This window comes from Poromitra crassiceps, assembly GCF_964638095.1.
Source record: "Poromitra crassiceps genome assembly, chromosome: 2".
Classification (NCBI taxonomy): domain Eukaryota; kingdom Metazoa; phylum Chordata; class Actinopteri; order Beryciformes; family Melamphaidae; genus Poromitra; species Poromitra crassiceps.
In genome coordinates, this window is record NC_139624.1 from 87,099,810 (window position 1) to 87,122,416 (window position 22,607).

A 22,607-nucleotide genomic window follows, 5' to 3' on the forward strand; every position below is an offset into this window, starting at 1 on the left:
GTAGTCTTATCAACATGACCACACAGAGTCATTACATGTAGTCTTATCAACATGACCACACAGAGTCATTACGTGTAGTCTTATCAACATGACCACACAGAGTCATTACGTGTAGTCTTATCAACATGACCACACAGAGTCATTACATGTAGTCTTATCAACATGACCACACAGAGTCATTACATGTAGTCTTATCAACATGACCACACAGAGTCATTACATGTAGTCTTATCAACATGACCACACAGAGTCATTACATGTAGTCTTATCAACATGACCACACAGAGTCATTACGTGTAGTCTTATCAACATGACCACACAGAGTCATTACATGTAGTCTTATCAACATGACCACACAGAGTCATTACATGTAGTCTTATCAACATGACCACATAGAGTCATTACATGTAGTCTTATCAACATGACCACACAGAGTCATTACATGTAGTCTTATCAACATGACCACATAGAGTCATTACATGTAGTCTTATCAACATGACCACACAGAGTCATTACATGTAGTCTTATCAACATGACCACACAGAGTCATTAGGTGTAGTCTTATCAAGATGACCACATAGAGTCATTACATGTAGTCTTATCAACATGACCACACAGAGTCATTACATGTAGTCTTATCAACATGACCACACAGAGTCATTACATGTAGTCTTATCAACATGACCACACAGAGTCATTACATGTAGTCTTATCAACATGACCACACAGAGTCATTACATGTAGTCTTATCAAGATGACCACATAGAGTCATTACATGTAGTCTTATCAACATGACCACACAGAGTCATTACATGTAGTCTTATCAACATGACCACACAGACTCATTACATGTAGTCTTATCAACATGACCACACAGAGTCATTACATGTAGTCTTATCAACATGACCACACAGAGTCATTACATGTAGTCTTATCAACATGATCACACAGAGTCATTACATGTAGTCTTATCAACATGACCACACAGAGTCATTACGTGTAGTCTTATCAACATGACCACACAGAGTCATTACATGTAGTCTTATCAACATGACCACACAGAGTCATTACGTGTAGTCTTAGCAAAATTTGGGGATGTGCCAGCTCAGAACCAGACTCACATGGCAGCTCACATGGCAGCTTTACCTCCCAGACATCGGGCCTCACATTCAAGCTATTTTTGTGGATTTTGGAGAGCCTATCGACGTGAAAGCCTTTCTTTCTCCCAGCGAGTCACCAGAGAATTAAAGGTTTGTTAACACAACTAATCAATTTTTCCGTCACACAGCCGGAGCGCCTCTCCATCCAAAGTAAAGACAAGATTTAGCTGCTTTACCGACTGCTCAGAGAGCTGCTCAGAGACCACTACCACAGGAAAGCCCATAATAATTCCCATGTGGCAGGCAGAGGGCTGCTGGCACTGGCCCAGGTGAGAGGACGATTAGAGCCATGGCAGTCAGGACCTGGTCTATCAGGGGAGATGGCACAAATATAACTAGTCTGTGCGCAGGCTACAGTTACGCTAATCTTGCCAGATTACTTCATTATCAAAATAGAGTGGCCAATAAAGGCGCTTTGCAACTGTCGTGTGAAGGACAGCAAATACGCAGCCACTCTATTTACTCTAGTCTGTTTGGATGGAGAGTCAAAAGTAAAAGAGAAGGGTTGGTGTAATAATGCATTGGAAGAGAGTTAGGAGGGAAGGAAGGAAGGGAAGAGCAAAAAGAGGGGACAGATTGCTAAATGGCTACTACTTCACAGTGCTGCGTGCTTAGTCAGTCAGCACTGTACGTTAGGCCTAATTTAAGTCCTGTGCCTATTTGAAATGCATTGCGTTCACGAGGGGAGGCTGCCGTGCTATCTGGGACTTCCTGGCTAAAAATACAGAGTGGGTGAGGAGGAGTGCATACAGCACACACTGGCCTTGTTTCTAATTCCCCTGAATGGCTTACATACTGTATGAAGTATATGAAAACAAAAACAAATCCAGCTCTTTCCCACCAGCCCACTATAGGGACAAGTCTTTTTTGTGTGTGGTCAAGACAGGACTTTCAGCAGTGTTTGTTTAGATGCTAATGCTAAATTAATCTATTAATAAAATCAGAAATGTCTCTCTAGCCAAATCATCAATAAATCAATGTCCCAGCAATGTTCTTTAGACATTATGGAGCCCTTTAAGTGGCCATGGTGCTGTTGCCATGGTGCCATGAGTGTCAAGAGTCAAATTGAGGTGAGTCGGGTCAGGTGTGAGACACTTTATTCTATAATAATCATGGGCTTTTAAACCTTGTGAAGGTTAACAGCATAGAGAATATTTTTCGACCAGTCATGTCTATTCTTTATTTAGTACTTTCTAATTAACAAAAGGAGGTAAGTCATTATTATGAAAATTGAACTTGAATCAAATTGAATCTTCACACCATAGCTGTAAATCTTCACACAACTCCTACAATCCTATTTGCACATTCAGAACAAACGCCCATGGGATTGTTCAATATCTGTACTTTATGTAATGTTTTAGTCTGCGCTGATTTTCACATCAGACCATACAGTACTTAATACTGCACTGGCAGTTCCCTTGACTGATGGACAGTGTGGCACGGAGTAGGCTGGCCTAGCATCGATCGGCTGCCAGTATGGGCAAAGTCTGATGAGCTCCACACTGCAGAAGGTCACACAGTTGGCCAGTCACTGTGCTGCAGAGGGATGAGACAGCGGTGAATGGTGTGATAGATTAGCACACATCACAGGAGAGGTAGGTTATGGAGCGGGTTTTCATCAAGGAGAGTGAATAAGAACATCAATTTAGTGTGAGGAGAGAAAGAGTGTATTGGTTCTGCATTTATCAGTTATCTATACATTTGGCAATGTTTGTTTGTTTGTTTCAATTTTGTGTCCCGGCTGTCCCGGAAGTGATGTCACACACACACACACACACACACACACACACACACACACACACACACACACACACACACACACACACACACACACACACACACACACACACACACACACACACACACACACACACACACACACACACACACACACACACACACACACACACACACACACACACACACACACACACACACAGGAGGCAGCCGCACTGGAACTACTTTTAAGTAGGGGGTGCTGTAATGAAGGGAGAAAATTTGACGTTTTTTTGGACTTTTAGCCATATTTAGAGGAATATTACATTTTAAATTAACATTAGGATTATACTGTTGTGATGTCATTATTCAGTATCTTCTCCTCTTCTCTGCAGCATTACTCAATTTACCCTCAGGAATCAGGGACAGTGATAGCCTACCTGCTATTCCTCCCATCTTCTCTTTCTTTTTTTGCAGAGTCGTAATTTTTGTCTCTGAATCCGTGAACAAAGTAAACACAGCTATGTAAACACTAGTTTCAACGTGAAGCTAAGTAAACAAAACTTCAGCATTTCCCGGAGAGCACTCTTCACATTGTGTGGATCCTATTTTTACCCAAGAACCACTGCGTTGAGCAAAGATCGTCTATGGAGAAGATATCCACTACACAGCACAGACTCATGCACAGAAACAAAGTAGAGCCAAATCCAACAATTTCGAAAATTCCATATATTGCCACCAGGGGGTGCTGCCGCACCCTTAGCACCCACCTTCCCGCGCTCTTGCAAGGAGGCATTGTCCTCACGGCAGGGCCAACTCGGCGAGGTGCAGGGCGGGCGAGCAAATGTTCTTTAATTTCTGGACAACCATTTTGTGTAAATTGATGTCCAACTTTTAAATGCCGTATCTCATTTAGAAATGAAACTCTCCATATAATGTATGAACTCTGTTCATTAGCAGAGGATTGGAAGCTAAACTCTATGAATAGAAATAGGAGGAACCAACACAATATTAGCAGTATGCTGCTGTTACCATTGTCAAAGTAGATGACCGTGGAGTTTCTGGAGACACTTGGGTCAAAGTTGGCCATTAGGGGAGCGATGTACTGTGTAGCTGTTAGCATCCGGTGGACCACATCACCCGTATAGATGAAGCCTGAGGGAGAACAGGAGAAAACACAGCATGTAACTCTACATAAGTCATCTAAAGGAAAAATACACTCTTGGATATACTGTAAGATAGTGTATGTGATGTTCCAGTAGTTATTTTGTCTTGAAGCGTTGGGATTTACTTTCTGGTCTATTGAGGCTGCCGTCAGTGGAGAGACTGATCTCTCTGCCTCTTCTATTCTGGATGTCATCTATATTTGGCAAATTATCCATTAGAATAAAAAAAATACACCACCAAAATACAAAACAGGCCCAGAAATGCAAGGTACATCACCAATAACTGTTAACACGGATCAAATGTTTTAGGGTGGATTTCTCCTTTAAGGACTCATAAAACACACCCTAACTTCCTTCCCCCCTTGCTTCCTCTCTGTCTAGCTGTTACCCCGTATCTTGTAAGAGGACAATATCATGTCTGCCCCAGGTCCAATGTTAAAATCCACTCATTAACCCGCACCAATCATCTCTCTCTCTCTCTCTCTCTCTCTCTGTCTCTCTCTCTTGCTGGCCCAGCGCCACAGGCTGCTTAATTAGCTTATCCTGTTGCGAGCATATCTTCAAAGCATGCTGAGTGTGCAGTCACTTACATCTTGGAGTCTAACATGCCATGAGGCTGTGGGACTTCCTATTGCTGTCCCTGTCAAACTCACACACTCTACTGTAGGGGTCAATAGTATAGTAGTCGAGAAGTATCGCAATATTTTGCGTGGCAAATTGGCAATATTGTATCAATGCACGGACGCCAAGTATCCATCTTTTAAAATTGCAATAATGTCGTATCATGACTTAAGTATCGTGATAATATTGTATCCTGGGGTCTCTGGTGACTCCCACCCCTATGTCCTACCTATGAGTTTTCCTTTGGGGACATAATTTTCAGTTGAAAAAAGGTAATAAATCGCAATATATCGCAATATATACAATATTATCGCAATACTCAGCATATGGCGAAATGTTTAAAATAGCAATAATATTGTATCGTGGGGCCTCTGGTGATTCCCACCTTTACTCTACTGGTGTCCACTACATGCTCTGTGTTTGTGTATGTTTGTGTGTATGAGTTTTCATTTGACAACATTATCAATGTATGCCAACAAAAGAGTATGACAACAAAAAGTCAGTTAACTTGGCTATTTATGTGTCCCTTCACCTTCACCTTCACCTTCACTAAAGCACCAATACGAGGAATCAGCGTGACGTCATTACACTGCAAATCCCACGGAAGCACGGCAGTTAACTAGTATGAGTTGTGCCAAACAAACGTTCATATCTCAAAAACTATACATGACATCGCTTATATTTTGAAGTAGATCAAGAGTCTGATGTATAATCTATGCATGTCGTAAACAACATAACCGGGCCTAGAGTGAGACATTCAAGGCAGCTCCATAAGGTCCCATTGCCGTTTTCCTGCGGAAACACGGTTTGTTTAGCAAAATGCTGCTGGGCTGATCCCTCGTATAGATCTAGTATCTGCTGAGAGAGACACATATAGATCTAGTATCTGCTGAGAGAGACACGTATAGATCTAGTATCTGCTGAGAGAGACACGTATAGATCTAGTATCTGCTGAGAGAGACACATATACAGTAGATCTAGTATCTGCTGGGAGAGACACGTATAGATCTTGTATCTGCTGAGAGAGACACGTATAGATCTAGTATCTGCTGAGAGAGACACGTATAGATCTAGTATCTGCTGAGAGAGACACGTATAGATCTAGTATCTGCTGAGAGAGACACGTATAGATCTAGTATCTGCTGAGAGAGACACCTGTAGATCTAGTATCTGCTGAGAGAGACACGTATAGATCTAGTATCTGCTGAGAGAGACACCTATAGATCTAGTATCTGCTCAGAGAGACACGTATAGATCTAGTATCTGCTGAGAGAGACACGCTCAATCAACACAAACTACACCATCATTAAGCAGCCTGTACGTGGTTATTAATGGAGTCCAGAGAAGGAGAAAAATGCCTACTATTCATCACAAGGGAACGCTCTTCACATAAAAATGTACACTGGTGACAACAAAGAATAGCAGTCAGCTGTTATCTGAAGATTCACTGAAGATTCGTCCTACTCTGGTTTTGCCTGAATTGCAAAACATTTATTATTGTCTTAAAATCATGTTTGTCTTTTAAGATGTTAAACTCTGCCAACAAGATGACATCATTTCACTTATATGACATCACTCCATGCAAATCAACTTGTCTGAAGAATTTTCGAATAAAGTAACAAAATCATGAAGTGAACCGATCTGTCATTTTTCAATGGCTTTCCAATTGCCACTTGTATCAAAAAGATTCTTAAAACATTATTAAAGAACCGAAACAAGTGAAATGATTGCAACACACTAGCATACTTGTTGTATTGCTTTAAGGACACACACAAAAATGAAAATCAATAATAAATTGGTATAGATTGACAAAAATCTGTATTGATATTGTCTGGGATCTTGATGTATGCCTAATGGTAGACCCACCACACATTATACTCGTATATACACGTTATACTCGGCTGCAGACCTGAATTATAAACCGGAAACTGGAGTACGTTATAAAAGTTATAAATATAGTCACGTTATAAACAACTAACCAACGCTGGGCATCCGTATGGAAACAGTGTTACTTGAAATGGTTAATAGTTAAATCAATTTGGTCATTCAGTGGCGTTTTACTGCCATGTAAAGTAACTATTACACTAGCCGCTAGCATTAGCCACAGTAGCCGACTACCCATAATGCATTACGTTATCCCAGCACCCGAATGACACGGCTGTAGAGCAGAATGGCTCTGCTGTAAAACCCTCATACACGTTTTTTTTTTTTTTTTTTTGTCTATTACACCGGAAGAAGCACCCATAGGCATCATGGGTGCCTATGGGTGTGTGTATCATATTACACTAAAGCCATCAATCAACACAAAGAAAGGAAGTCAAACAACTCTCTAGTGAACTGAACATTCTGCTCACAAGGACACTCAAGAGAAATGTATAAAATGCCGTGTGAAAAACTTTGCTGAGCAAAACGAAAAAAGCGAATTTTGGGGAAAGGTCTCACTGAGTCGGAGCCAATGGACTCTCATTTCCTGTCACCCTGTCTTCACATACATCAGAACGGCAATAAAAACACATCGATCACATTGGAGGCAAGGAGCAGAGCATGTGTTAGTATCTGCTCAGAGAGACACGTATAGATCTAGTATCTGCTGAGAGAGACACGCTCAATCAACACAAACTACACCATCATTAAGCAGCCTGTACGTGGTTATTAATGGAGTCCAGAGAAGGAGAAAAATGCCTACTATTCATCACAAGGGAACGCTCTTCACATAAAAATGTACACTGGTGACAACAAAGAATAGCAGTCAGCTGTTATCTGAAGATTCAGATAACAGGGTGCCTATGGGTGTGTGTATCATATTACACTAAAGCCATCAATCAACACAAAGAAAGGAAGTCAAACAACTCTCTAGTGAACTGAACATTCTGCTCACAAGGACACTCAAGAGAAATGTATAAAATGCCGTGTGAAAAACTTTGCTGAGCAAAACGAAAAAAGCGAATTTTGGGGAAAGGTCTCACTGAGTCGGAGCCAATGGACTCTCATTTCCTGTCACCCTGTCTTCACATACATCAGAACGGCAATAAAAACACATCGATCACATTGGAGGCAAGGAGCAGAGCATGTGTTGAATCAATCTATTTCAAGACCTCACTGCTCAGAATGACCTCTGGCACACACAGCTTACAGAGAGGAGGAGAAGAGAGGAGGGGAGACACCACTTTATCTGGTTTGTTTCTCGCCTGTAGAGCACTCTACCTGGAAGAAGGCGAACAAGATAAGGGACATGGTCCTGTATGGCTCAATGGGCAGAGCTGCCAGCATAGGCTTCGTTTTATTCCCGCGGGGGCAGCCTGTACTAAAAACGTACACACTCACAACGCTTCCATTACACACACACGCACGCGCGCGCACGCACGCACGCACGCACACGCACGCACACACACACACACACACACACACACACACACACACACACACACACACACACACACACACACACACACACACACACACACACACACACACATACACAGAGTAGATAAAAGCATAGAAAGCCATAGTTATATTATGGCATGTGGATGTGAAGAGGATAGAAAAAGTGTCATTTAGTCTGATATTCTCACCTTCAAATCTGATTCTTCTTAAACCAAGAAGGAAATGCTGGCAATGAGGTGAGATAACGCCACTTGTTTCCCTTGGCTTCTTTCAAGAAATGTCTACAAATGAAAGTCTGAATAAGGCAGATCACTGCACTAGCCTACTATCAAGAAAATGACACCATCCATCCATCAGCCGCTTATCCGGAGTGATTCAAGATTCAAGATTCAAGATTTATTAAGTGTCCCAAAAGGGCAAATTGGATTGCAGAAAGCGTAGTACGAAATACATACATAAAAACAAATAAGACACAAAAAAAAACATTGTAAAAACAGTCTAGAGCAGCAGTTTAAAGTGCAACACAATAGTTAAAGTGCAAATGACAACAGTACTGTAGCAACGATCTAAAGTGCACAGTAGAGATATAAAGTGCATAGTAGCAAAGTGCAGTTCGCTCACAGCAGCACATTTATATCACAAGAAAGAGCTACAATGTATCATTGTATTAAAGCACAAAAGAAAAAACCTCAGTCCAGACCAAAGGGCAGACAAAGTATATAATACAGATATACTGTACTGTACCCCTAAGAATAAAAAAAGATAAAAGAATAAAAGAATAAAAGGATAAAATAAATAAATAACAAAATAACAGCAACGGCAGATGGGGAGACATTACATTTGTACCCCAGCAGCGTTCAACGCTCTGATAGAGACAGGCACAAAGGAATTTCTGTATCTGTTCTTTTTAACACATTCACTGCCAGCCGTTTTTTTTTTACTGTAGGTAGCTTCTGCCAGAGTTTTTTTTTGAGGATTCTGGCTCATCTTTCAAGACCTGAGGATTCTTTTCTGCTAAGATTTTGTGAACACAAAATATCTAAAAAGAACTAATAGAATGTGTGCTTTCTCTGTCTAAAATAGTTAGTTTGTAGAGTTAGTAGTTATGTAGGCATTAGCACTTGAATACAGCATGGTTTCAGCGTCTGAAAATTTAAGCTGAGATAAATAGCTTTTTGTGAAATTCGATAGAACAGTCACTTTAACCATTCATTTTTGGCATCAGTAAGACGTCAGACATCTAAACAATAGTTTTGAACAGTAATTTCCTCCATAACAGCAGGAAACACCCCTCTCCTTCAAACTCCTCCCTCCATGTGTGTTCTTCTTGGCTGCAGCGGGCGTGTCACAAGCTCGTTTCTGTTGCTGCTGTAACCTCGCGTCACCAGGCTCACTGCTTTGCTGCTGCTCCTGTCTGCTGGCGGCCGTTGGGCAAGTCTGGATGGGCTCGCTCGTTTCTTGGAGTTTCGGTTGAGAGCTTTGATGAAGCTTTTGCGATTCTGGTCTTATTTATGCTGCGTGTTTCAAAGTGTGTTCCACCCGTAATCTATTATGCAAATTTGCAATCCCTCACCACCAGCAATCAGCGCGAAAGCGAAAGCGTTTTCGCCAATCCATTCTACAGTATGAGAATGGTTTCATCGCGCGTTCCCCTGCAGTTTTGGCTCTGCTTTTTCTAGTTTGGAGAGCACTGTCGCCACTTAGTGGGTCGGTGGAATGGGTTGTACACGTTCGGTGGCTCCAATATTTTTATAGGAGACGTGGGGAGCGTTGATCCACGTCCCACCGTCAAATTTTTTTTTTTTAAGCCGAGATATCTCGTCATTGGCAGTCAACCGTTGGATTTTGTAAGCCGAGATATCTCGTCAATGGCAGTGAACGTGTTAACTATGGGGGCACGAAGGCGGAGCCCAGAAGGAAGCAGCTCATATTCGAACCTCAGAGGGTGGGAGTGGGATTGTGAAGGTAGCCGTTCCTTTGCGCCTCGCAAGGTTAGGATCTGGATTCAAGGTTAGGAACTGGATTCAAGGTTACGAACTGGATTCACACAAGAACCAAATCCAGTCTATTGGTTTCGGAGCAATCAGCGTCGGAGGTAGGAGGTGGTGGTCCTAACTGGTAGAAGTTAGCTACAGAGCCATTGAGACCTCTCTTCTTCTCTCAATGGCTCTGGTTAGCTTATGATAGATGGTGATAGACAGATGGTCCATCCAATCACCTGTTGTTTAAGTGCCAGCCCTTTTTAACCAGTTTGAAAGACCGAGTTCCCTGATGCTTCTGTGAAACAAACCATCTGTCAGCGTCAGGTTTATTTTATTTTAGTTTATTGGATTGTAAATAACACAACAGTGTACATAGAAAACAGATGGTTAAAAAAAACAATTGAGGATAAACACAATGAAGTCCAGGACTTATTTCCATTGTGGTCGTCTTGATGATTACCCACGCCTTTAAATAGGCGTCCGTTTTAGTCAACGAGGCTGTGTACACAGGGCGCCTGAGCGTGAACCCTGCGTGTGCCCACGCCTTGCCTGTGCCTTGCCGATTTTATCGTTTAGGCGTGAGTTCTATTTTCAAGCCGACTAGGTGCGTGCAGGCAGGCTTCTTCTGTCAATCCATGAAAGAAAAACGCGACAATATCCGTGGGAAATGGCAAAGTCAACTGAATTTCAAAATAAAATGGAGTTACTACAACAGTGTTGAGTAGAGAGAGAGAGAGAGAGAGAGAGATTGACGTGTGGCTATCACGTGGGGCTTTCTCCCCGTTGGCAAACAAATTTTCAGGAGAGAGAATAGCGACCGAAGAAGCAAGATGGACAATGTTGTTGTGCCAGCACATATTCTTGCAAGATTACCTGTCTAAAATGTCAGAGTCAGACCTGGTTATACATATCCAGCATCAATAGAACATTAAATATAGCCTATCAGATTTATTTTACCTACCCATGATAATTCGGGACCACACGTGAAAAAATACAGTCGGGAGAGAGGAGAGGCGCTTGTGACTCGGCTCCAGGTTCAGCGTGCAAAGGCGTGCGGTGTGATCGCAAAAGCGTGTAATAGGTTCACGCCAAGCTCAAGGTCTGCAGGCGTAGGCGTGGGTTGAGGCAAGGCAAGGCGTAGGTTCCCTGTGTGAACTAAGCGTATGACCAGGAGGCCTTCTTACTAACCACCTCAACTGCCTACTATATGACCAGGAGGCCTTCTTACTAACCATCTCAACTGCCTACTATATGACCAGGAGGCCTTCTTACTAACCATCTCAACTGCCTACTATATGACCAGGAGGCCTTCTTACTAACCACCTCAACTGCCTACTATATGACCAGGAGGCCTTCTTACTAACCACCTCAACTGCCTACTATATGACCAGGAGGCCTTCTTACTAACCACCTCAACTGCCTACTATATGACCAGGAGGCCTTCTTACTAACCACCTCAACTGCCTACTATATGACCAGGAGGCCTTCTTACTAACCATCTCAACTGCCTACTATATGACCAGGAGGCCTTCTTACTAACCACCTCAACTGCCTACTATATGACCAGGAGGCCTTCTTACTAACCACCTCAACTGCCTACTATATGACCAGGAGGCCTTCTTACTAACCACCTCAACTGCCTACTATATGACCAGGAGGCCTTCTTACTAACCACCTCAACTGCCTACTATATGACCAGGAGGCCTTCTTACTAACCACCTCAACTGCCTACTATATGACCAGGAGGCCTTCTTACTAACCATCTCAACTGCCTACTATATGACCAGGAGGCCTTCTTACTAACCACCTCAACTGCCTACTATATGACCAGGAGGCCTTCTTACTAACCATCTCAACTGCCTACTATATGACCAGGAGGCCTTCTTACTAACCACCTCAACTGCCTACTATATGACCAGGAGGCCTTCTTACTAACCACCTCAACTGCCTACTATATGACCAGGAGGCCTTCTTACTAACCACCTCAACTGCCTACTATATGACCAGGAGGCCTTCTTACTAACCACCTCAACTGCCTACTATATGACCAGGAGGCCTTCTTACTAACCACCTCAACTGCCTACTATATGACCAGGAGGCCTTCTTACTAACCATCTCAACTGCCTACTATATGACCAGGAGGCCTTCTTACTAACCACCTCAACTGCCTACTATATGACCAGGAGGCCTTCTTACTAACCACCTCAACTGCCTACTATATGACCAGGAGGCCTTCTTACTAACCATCTCAACTGCCTACTATATGACCAGGAGGCCTTCTTACTAACCACCTCAACTGCCTACTATATGACCAGGAGGCCTTCTTACTAACCACCTCAACTGCCTACTATATGACCAGGAGGCCTTCTTACTAACCATCTCAACTGCCTACTATATGACCAGGAGGCCTTCTTACTAACCACCTCAACTGCCTACTATATGACCAGGAGGCCTTCTTACTAACCATCTCAACTGCCTACTATATAACCAGGAGGCCTTCTTACTAACCATCTCAACTGCCTACTATATGACCAGGAGGCCTTCTTACTAACCACCTCAACTGCCTACTATATGACCAGGAGGCCTTCTTACTAACCATCTCAACTGCCTACTATATGACCAGGAGGCCTTCTTACTAACCATCTCAACTGCCTACTATATGACCAGGAGGCCTTCTTACTAACCACCTCAACTGCCTACTATATGACCAGGAGGCCTTCTTACTAACCACCTCAACTGCCTACTATATGACCAGGAGGCCTTCTTACTAACCATCTCAACTGCCTACTATATGACCAGGAGGCCTTCTTACTAACCACCTCAACTGCCTACTATATGACCAGGAGGCCTTCTTACTAACCATCTCAACTGCCTACTATATGACCAGGAGGCCTTCTTACTAACCATCTCAACTGCCTACTATATGACCAGGAGGCCTTCTTACTAACCACCTCAACTGCCTACTATATGACCAGGAGGCCTTCTTACTAACCATCTCAACTGCCTACTATATGACCAGGAGGCCTTCTTACTAACCACCTCAACTGCCTACTATATGACCAGGAGGCCTTCTTACTAACCATCTCAACTGCCTACTATATGACCAGGAGGCCTTCTTACTAACCATCTCAACTGCCTACTATATGACCAGGAGGCCTTCTTACTAACCATCTCAACTGCCTACTATATAACCAGGAGGCCTTCTTACTAACCACCTCAACTGCCTACTATATGACCAGGAGGCCTTCTTACTAACCACCTCAACTGCCTACTATATGACCAGGAGGCCTTCTTACTAACCATCTCAACTGCCTACTATATGACCAGGAGGCCTTCTTACTAACCATCTCAACTGCCTACTATATAACCAGGAGGCCTTCTTACTAACCACCTCAACTGCCTACTATATGACCAGGAGGCCTTCTTACTAACCACCTCAACTGCCTACTATATGACCAGGAGGCCTTCTTACTAACCATCTCAACTGCCTACTATATGACCAGGAGGCCTTCTTACTAACCATCTCAACTGCCTACTATATAACCAGGAGGCCTTCTTACTAACCACCTCAACTGCCTACTATATGACCAGGAGGCCTTCTTACTAACCACCTCAACTGCCTACTATATAACCAGGAGGCCTTCTTACTAACCATCTCAACTGCCTACTATATGACCAGGAGGCCTTCTTACTAACCATCTCAACTGCCTACTATATGACCAGGAGGCCTTCTTACTAACCATCTCAACTGCCTACTATATAACCAGGAGGCCTTCTTACTAACCACCTCAACTGCCTACTATATGACCAGGAGGCCTTCTTACTAACCATCTCAACTGCCTACTATATGACCAGGAGGCCTTCTTACTAACCATCTCAACTGCCTACTATATAACCAGGAGGCCTTCTTACTAACCACCTCAACTGCCTACTATATGACCAGGAGGCCTTCTTACTAACCATCTCAACTGCCTACTATATAACCAGGAGGCCTTCTTACTAACCATCTCAACTGCCTACTATATAACCAGGAGGCCTTCTTACTAACCATCTCAACTGCCTACTATATAACCAGGAGGCCTTCTTACTAACCACCTCAACTGCCTACTATATGACCAGGAGGCCTTCTTACTAACCATCTCAACTGCCTACTATATGACCAGGAGGCCTTCTTACTAACCACCTCAACTGCCTACTATATGACCAGGAGGCCTTCTTACTAACCACCTCAACTGCCTACTATATGACCAGGAGGCCTTCTTACTAACCATCTCAACTGCCTACTATATGACCAGGAGGCCTTCTTACTAACCACCTCAACTGCCTACTATATGACCAGGAGGCCTTCTTACTAACCATCTCAACTGCCTACTATATGACCAGGAGGCCTTCTTACTAACCATCTCAACTGCCTACTATATGACCAGGAGGCCTTCTTACTAACCACCTCAACTGCCTACTATATGACCAGGAGGCCTTCTTACTAACCATCTCAACTGCCTACTATATGACCAGGAGGCCTTCTTACTAACCACCTCAACTGCCTACTATATGACCAGGAGGCCTTCTTACTAACCATCTCAACTGCCTACTATATGACCAGGAGGCCTTCTTACTAACCATCTCAACTGCCTACTATATGACCAGGAGGCCTTCTTACTAACCATCTCAACTGCCTACTATATAACCAGGAGGCCTTCTTACTAACCACCTCAACTGCCTACTATATGACCAGGAGGCCTTCTTACTAACCACCTCAACTGCCTACTATATGACCAGGAGGCCTTCTTACTAACCATCTCAACTGCCTACTATATGACCAGGAGGCCTTCTTACTAACCATCTCAACTGCCTACTATATAACCAGGAGGCCTTCTTACTAACCACCTCAACTGCCTACTATATGACCAGGAGGCCTTCTTACTAACCACCTCAACTGCCTACTATATGACCAGGAGGCCTTCTTACTAACCATCTCAACTGCCTACTATATGACCAGGAGGCCTTCTTACTAACCATCTCAACTGCCTACTATATAACCAGGAGGCCTTCTTACTAACCACGTCAACTGCCTACTATATGACCAGGAGGCCTTCTTACTAACCACCTCAACTGCCTACTATATGACCAGGAGGCCTTCTTACTAACCACCTCAACTGCCTACTATATGACCAGGATGCCTTCTTACTAACCACCTCAACTGCCTACTATATGACCAGGAGGCCTTCTTACTAACCACCTCAACTGCCTACTATATGACCAGGAGGCCTTCTTACTAACCACCTCAACTGCCTACTATATGACCAAGAGGCCTTCTTACTAACCACCTCAACTGCCTACTATATGACCAAGAGGCCTTCTTACTAACCACCTCAACTGCCTACTATATGACCAGGAGGCCTTCTTACTAACCACCTCAACTGCCTACTATATGACCAGGAGGCCTTCTTACTAACCACCTCAACTGCCTACTATATGACCAGGATGCCTTCTTACTAACCACCTCAACTGCCTACTATATGACCAGGAGGCCTTCTTACTAACCATCTCAACTGCCTACTATATGACCAGGATGCCTTCTTACTAACCACCTCAACTGCCTACTATATGACCAGGAGGCCTTCTTACTAACCACCTCAACTGCCTACTATATGACCAGGATGCCTTCTTACTAACCACCTCAACTGCCTACTATATGACCAGGATGCCTTCTTACTAACCACCTCAACTGCCTACTATATGACCAGGAGGCCTTCTTACTAACCATCTCAACTGCCTACTATATAACCAGGAGGCCTTCTTACTAACCACCTCAACTGCCTACTATATAACCAGGAGGCCTTCTTACTAACCATCTCAACTGCCTACTATATAACCAGGAGGCCTTCTTACTAACCACCTCAACTGCCTACTATATAACCAGGAGGCCTTCTTACTAACCACCTCAACTGCCTACTATATAACCAGGAGGCCTTCTTACTAACCATCTCAACTGCCTACTATATGACCAGGAGGCCTTCTTACTAACCATCTCAACTGCCTACTATATAACCAGGAGGCCTTCTTACTAACCACCTCAACTGCCTACTATATAACCAGGAGGCCTTCTTACTAACCACCTCAACTGCCTACTATATAACCAGGAGGCCTTCTTACTAACCACCTCAACTGCCTACTATATGACCAGGAGGCCTTCTTACTAACCATCTCAACTGCCTACTATATAACCAGGAGGCCTTCTTACTAACCACCTCAACTGCCTATGACCAGGAGGCCTTCTTACTAACCACCTCAACTGCCTACTATATGCAAAGAAGCAGCTCTACTCTGAGTCCCTCACGGGGGATCTGAGCTTCTCACCTCGTCCCTAACCTAGGGGAGATGCACCACCTCCTGACCTGAGGAAACCCATTTTGGCTGCTTGTATCTGTGATCTTGACTCCTGACACCTGACCTGATACCTGATTCTACAAAATTCTTGAAACAAGTTGATTTGCATTGGCAACAAGTAAAAAATGATTAACCCCACTGGCAGATCCCCCCTCCCCCCCCCCCCCCCCCCGCCACTCTTTTTAAGAAATGTATGATGTAAGGACACAGTAATAGACTTAATGAATTATTAAGATGGGTAATTATTTGCAGTGGAGGAGAGAAAGAGCCAGGGTTGTTGCGTCTACCTGGCTAAAGGCAGAATCACAGTAAGCCTATTGTAACTGGAAAGAGCAAGTATATATATGAAACATGTAGACTGTAGCACTGCTGGTGCAGCTGCTGCAGGCAGCACGTGTGCGGTGCCGCGTCGGCCCTTCCTCATCCTTTATCTGATGCTGGCGGCACACAGTCGAGCGAGTCCGACACAAATGACTTCCTCTGAATCAGTCGCCGCATTCCATCTCATCTGGTGTTTACCCAACATCGGCTCAAGCACCTTTTGATCTCTCTCACTCTTTCTCTTGCCTTGTTTTGCCCACGTCGCTATTTTCCCTTTCAATCTCTGAAAAAGCATCAAGAAAAGACCCAACCAAACACACAGGCATGCACACACACAGATACACACACACACACACACACACACACAAACACAAACAGGCACGCACGTGTGTTAACACGTTCACTGCCAATGGCGAGTTGACTCGTCAAAAAAAATCCAACGGTTGACTGCCAATGACGAGTTGAGACGTCAAAAAAAAAAAAAAAAAATTTGACGGTGGGACGTGGATCAATGCCCCCCACGTCTCCTATAAAAATATTGGAGCCACCGAACGTGTACAACCCATTCCACCGACCCACTAAGTGGCGACAGTGCTCTCCATTCTAGAGGAAGGCAAGCAAAAAGCAGTGTGAGGAAGCCATTCTCATGAAAATGGATTGGCGAAAATGCTTTCGCGCTTGGGAGCTGGCGGTGGGGTTTTGCAAATTTGCACAATAGATTACGGGTGGAACACACTTTGACACACGCAGCATAAATAAGACCAGAATCGCAAAAGCTTCATCAAAGCTCTCAGAACCCCAAGAAACGAGCGAGCCCATCCAGACTTGCCCAGCGGCCGCCAGCAGACAGGAGCAGCACCAGCAAAGCAGTGAGCCTGGTGACGCGAGGTTACAGCAGCAACAGAAACGAGCTTGTGACACGCCCGCTGCAGCCAAGAAGAACACACACGGAGGGAGGAGTTTGAAGGAGAGGGGTGTTTCCTGCTGTTATGGAGGAAATTACTGTTCAAAACTATTGTTTAGATGTCTGACGTCTTACTGATGCCAAAAATGAATGGTTAAAGTGACTGTTCTATCGAATTTCACAAAAAGCCATTTATCTCAGAATAAATTTTCAGACGCTGAAACCATGCTGTATTCAAGTGCTAATGCCTACATAACTACTAACTCTACAAACTAACTCTTTTAGACAGAGAAAGCACACATTCTATTAGTTCTTTTGAGATATTTTGTGTTCACAAAATCTTAGCAGAAAAGAATCCTCGGGTCTTGAAAGATGAGCCAGAATCCTCAAAAAAACCCTCTGGCAGAAGCTACCTACAGTAAAAAAAAAAACGGCTGGCAGTGAATGTGTTAACAAGGACGCCTAAATGAAACTTGTGGGTACAGCGTAGGTACAGCGTAGGTTGAGCGTTGCTTCGGCGTCCTGTGTGACCCTAACCTAACCTTAACCACTGACCCTAAAATCTGCCTTTTACCAACTGGGGACACAGATTTTGCTACCAATTGGGCCCACTGTCCCCAATCGCCTGGTCTTAAGTTGGGTGTGTGTCCCCAAATCCCAAATTCAACTTAAAGTCGAAGTGAACCGGAGGCGAATGCAATAGCACGAGCGTCGGAGACGGAAAACAAATTGAGAGGCGGACCATATACGTGTCGATGATTTGATTTGACAATTCTGTCGACTGGCTTTGGCATTGGTCAATCATGGCGTGTTCCACCCCCAAATCGAGTGGGATTCAGCGTGTTGTCGTGCTACGCGAGTGGGATCTGCGGAGTACCAGGCAGCCACTTGCTTCATGCAGAGCGAGCGGACAATCCGATGCATGGGTGCTGCCCGCCCGCCTGAAATCTCCGAGGGGAGACCCCTGACTAACACGCGCGCGCCTTTTACGCTATTTCTATACGATACGATCAATACGATATTCCTGGAATGCGCGTTTTAACGAGCCAGTTACATTTCTTTGCATTCTTAGAGATTATAGTTTTTGTTTTTTGTTCATGTTTCATGCAATTGGCCAAGTTAGTAGTTAGTTTATGGGATAGGAATTCTGCCAGATGACAGGCACTAGGCGCCATTTTCTACTTCATTTGGAAGAGAAAATTAGTTTAATTAATTATCAAATGAAGATTTGATTGACAGCTGCATGTTGTGATATGATTGGTTGAAATGGGGTAGAAATTTGGTAGTACTAGTCAGCAAACTGTAGATTAGTGTTATCAATGAAATCTTGAAAAATGAACTTTTGATGTGAAAAAGTGTGAAAAACTAAAGGAGTTAGATGTTTGTGATTTGTTTTGCATACATCATTAAATAGGTGCACTGCAGTGCATACCCAGGTATTTGAACTAAAAGAAAAGAAAAGTCATTTTTGGGTTCAGCTCGACTTTAAGTAAAAACACGTGCGTGCTCAAGCACGCACGCATGCACGCACGCACACGCACACGCACACGCACACGCACACGCACACACACACACACACACACACACACACACACACACACACACACACACACACACACACACACACACACACAATGCTCTACGGGCCTAGGGTTTTCATTTGTCTTTGCATTCTCCATAGTGCTTTTCCAGCCACCTCTTGCAAACACAATATAACTTATCTGACAGTCTAGAAAATTGGACAGCCTCTCAATACACTAAAGAGCAGAGAGCCATGGGGGCATTCAATAGAGAGCTGCTTCATTCATTACATCCATCACTTACAGCAGAGGGAAACCGGACGGAAGAGCAGGGAGGTATTCAGGGGGAAACAATGGATACAGAAAGAAAGAGCAGACAAAATAATGGAGAGGAGTTTGGGGGGGGGGGGGGGGTGTTGGGTTTAGTTTGGGGGGGGGGGGGGGGTTGGGTTTGAAGGTGGCAGGAGGGAGAGAGAGCTTCAAACTGTTAATGGCTGGGAGGGATAAAAGACATAAGAGAATTTTTTTCTTGATCAGGTGTGTTTATACGTGCCGCTATCCAAAAGTGCCAGGCGGTATATCACCAAGGAAGACACAAGCAGGAATTAGCAGTCGCACTGGACTAAAGCGTGGGTTTCCCTTTAGTGGAAATTGTGTTTAGACAAGTTCTTTGTGGCCTCATACTGAGCTGTGTTTAAGGGGGCGTTCTCACTGGGGACCCGGGTGTGGAACCGAGCACAATTGTCCCCAAATTGACCCCAGATGCGGTTCGTTTCGTGAGTGTGAATGCATTCCGTGCCCAAGCACGGAACAGCGTACCGTGACAGGGTCCACTTGAAAAGGTGGTCTGGGGAAAGCTTTGGCGTGCCTGGGGATGGAACACTTGCTAATGTGAATGCCAACCGTACCGAACCACATAGACAAGACACGGGCGAGGATACACTCCAGGCGTAGTTGATGCCGCAAGTGTACTCTGCAAGTGTTCCGTTCCGTTCCCAAGTGCCGAAGAAATGTTGTAATGTGAAAGCTGACCAGCGGGGGAGAGGGGAGGGGGGCAATGGTACTCTGGCACGGAATGGAATGACAGCAATCGTCCCCAATGTGAAAGCACCATAATTCACTGGAGATGTTCTAGTTTATCATAGTTGTCCTGTGGCCAGGAACAGCCAGGACTGGCCTCGCACTCACACTCACTATTTTTCTCTATATAAAGTATTAATCGGCAACATTCTCATCTAAATTAAATGTGTGTTTGACTTCACTCTACTGCTGACTGATACAAAACAACAGTGATTCTGCCAGATCATGAAAGCACTGATGCACTTTCTGTTTTGGGTTTGTTTGGAATAAGAAGAAGTGAGTACAGTATTTAGCATCAGCAGTGATAGCCACCATGATGAACAGACAACGAAAAGTGCGCCACCTACAGAAACTCAAACTTCATCCACAGAGCATCCAAGAAAAAAGATGTCACATTACTGGACCCGCTGTTTGACAGGTGATTTGTGGGAATTGCAGTGCAGAAACACCACAGTGCAGAAACACCACAGTGCAGAAACACCACAGCAATGGGTGCTGAGAAACAAAGATGTCGCCAAAATAAGAATAAAAGGGGATGGTGGTGATTTCTCACATTCACTCACCTCACTTACACTATCTCTGTGTCTCTCTTTGTCTCTCTTTCTCCCTCTGACTCGCACCTTATGCACTTGGGTATAATTGCTTCCTTAGATTGATTTAGTTATAATGTATCAATTCTTGGGGTTGCAAATCAATTGTACCACAATATCGAGACTTTAATTTGTAAAAAAAGAAAGAAAAAAAACTATGACACAAAAACAAACAAAAAAGTTTTCTTTGTTATTCAACTAGACCTCCATGGAGGTCCTTGAGACCTCCAAGAAATGTTTAAGAAATTAATTGTAAAATGATCTTCAAAAGCATGTGTGTGTTTCGTGTGTGTGTGTGTGTGTGTGTGTGTGTGTGTGTGTGTGTGTGTGTGTGTGTGTTCTTGGGTAAAGACGCTTTGACAGGAGGCTGGTGGGAGGTTTGACAGCTGGCCCAGTAACACACAGCTGGGTCTCCACACAGAGCTGGGTCTCCGCACACAGCTGGGGGTGGTCAGAGCATGTATCACTTTTCACCACTGACATCCCCAAACTCCACACACACACACACACACACACACACACACACACACACACACACACACACACACATACACACTCCACACTGACCAGACTCTCTCTATTAACCACAAACATCTTGCCATCTTGTGACAAGGCCTATCGTGTTATGGAGTCATGTTGGGTCAGGTCTTTTCTTGTGGACTTCTAACATGGATGTGAGCTGCCATCTTGCTGTCTGACACTGTTGGTTTCTGGTGTGTGAACATAGGCTGCTGTGCTGTCCCTGAGCTTCACATTACTCCACAGCTCTTTTGTCACATCGTTCTTCTCCTTCCAGAGTTCCAGGGTGGCTAGCAAAAAAGGAAAATCCTGGCCAGAGTGAAAGCAGTGACTTGCTGACAGCTGTGAAAGACAATGGGGAGGAGAGGAGGATGAGCCGACCCTGAAATGGAGGGGTATTTGGAAGGCGTCGCAGAGACAAAGCTCTGCGGCCTGCGAACGACAGATAGCTGCCTCGTCCTCCGTTTACCCTCTCCTCATCCCTCCATCTCTGTCTGCAGGAATGCAAATTCTCGTTATCTCCTCGGCGGTAGCTGCAAGCAGCCCATGAGCCAATTCGTCCCCCATCATTGCTATAGCATCCAGCCCGCTCCGCGCTAGAGCAAACCTAGCCAAGACAACCAGCAAGCTAAGCTCTCACGCACCGTGTACATGGCCACCGATCAGGAATCAAGTGGGAAAATTACACATTGTGATGATAATGATGATATGAGACGCAGCGGTTTATTTCTTTATTATTACAGTGGCAGGCAAACACAGCCCAGCCATGGCTGAAATAGTTGGGTAAGAGTTGGGCTTTAGTCTTTGATGTGATAATAGCCGGTTGGGGTGTTGCGGTATTGCCGTCAAGACTCAAGTGGAAAATTGCCTCGTACACTCTGGCAAACACGTCGGCTTTGTCACGTGTCTAACCCACACATACGTGCCCATATCAGAGAGAGAGGGAGAGGATCACAGCCCATATCAGAGAGAGAGAGAGAGAAAGGATCACAGCTCATATCACAGAGAGAGAGAGAGAGAGGATCACAGCCCATATCAGAGAGAGAGAGAGAGAGAGGATCACAGCCCATATCAGAGAGAGAGAGAGAGAGGATCACAGCTCATATCACAGAGAGAGAGAGAGAGAGAGAGAGGATCACAGCCCATATCACAGAGAGAGAGAGAGAGAGGATCACAGCCCATATCAGAGAGAGAGAGAGAGAGAGGATCACAGCTCATATCACACAGAGAGAGAGAGAGAGAGAGAGAGGATCA

At 44.3% G+C, this 22,607-nt stretch overlaps 1 protein-coding gene across 1 annotated transcript in view; it reads right to left on the reverse strand.

Moving 5' to 3' along the window:
• plxdc2b (plexin domain containing 2b) overlaps nt 1–22,607 on the reverse strand; it is a gene marked incomplete at its 5' end in the record, with an annotated part of 167,527 nt that overhangs the window by 42,902 nt on the left and 102,018 nt on the right. Inside the window, one exon of the mRNA XM_083658283.1 lies at nt 3,909–4,031. Within this exon, the coding sequence (XP_083514409.1) occupies nt 3,909–4,031 (123 nt within the window). The remainder of the gene's footprint in view (nt 1–3,908; nt 4,032–22,607) is intronic.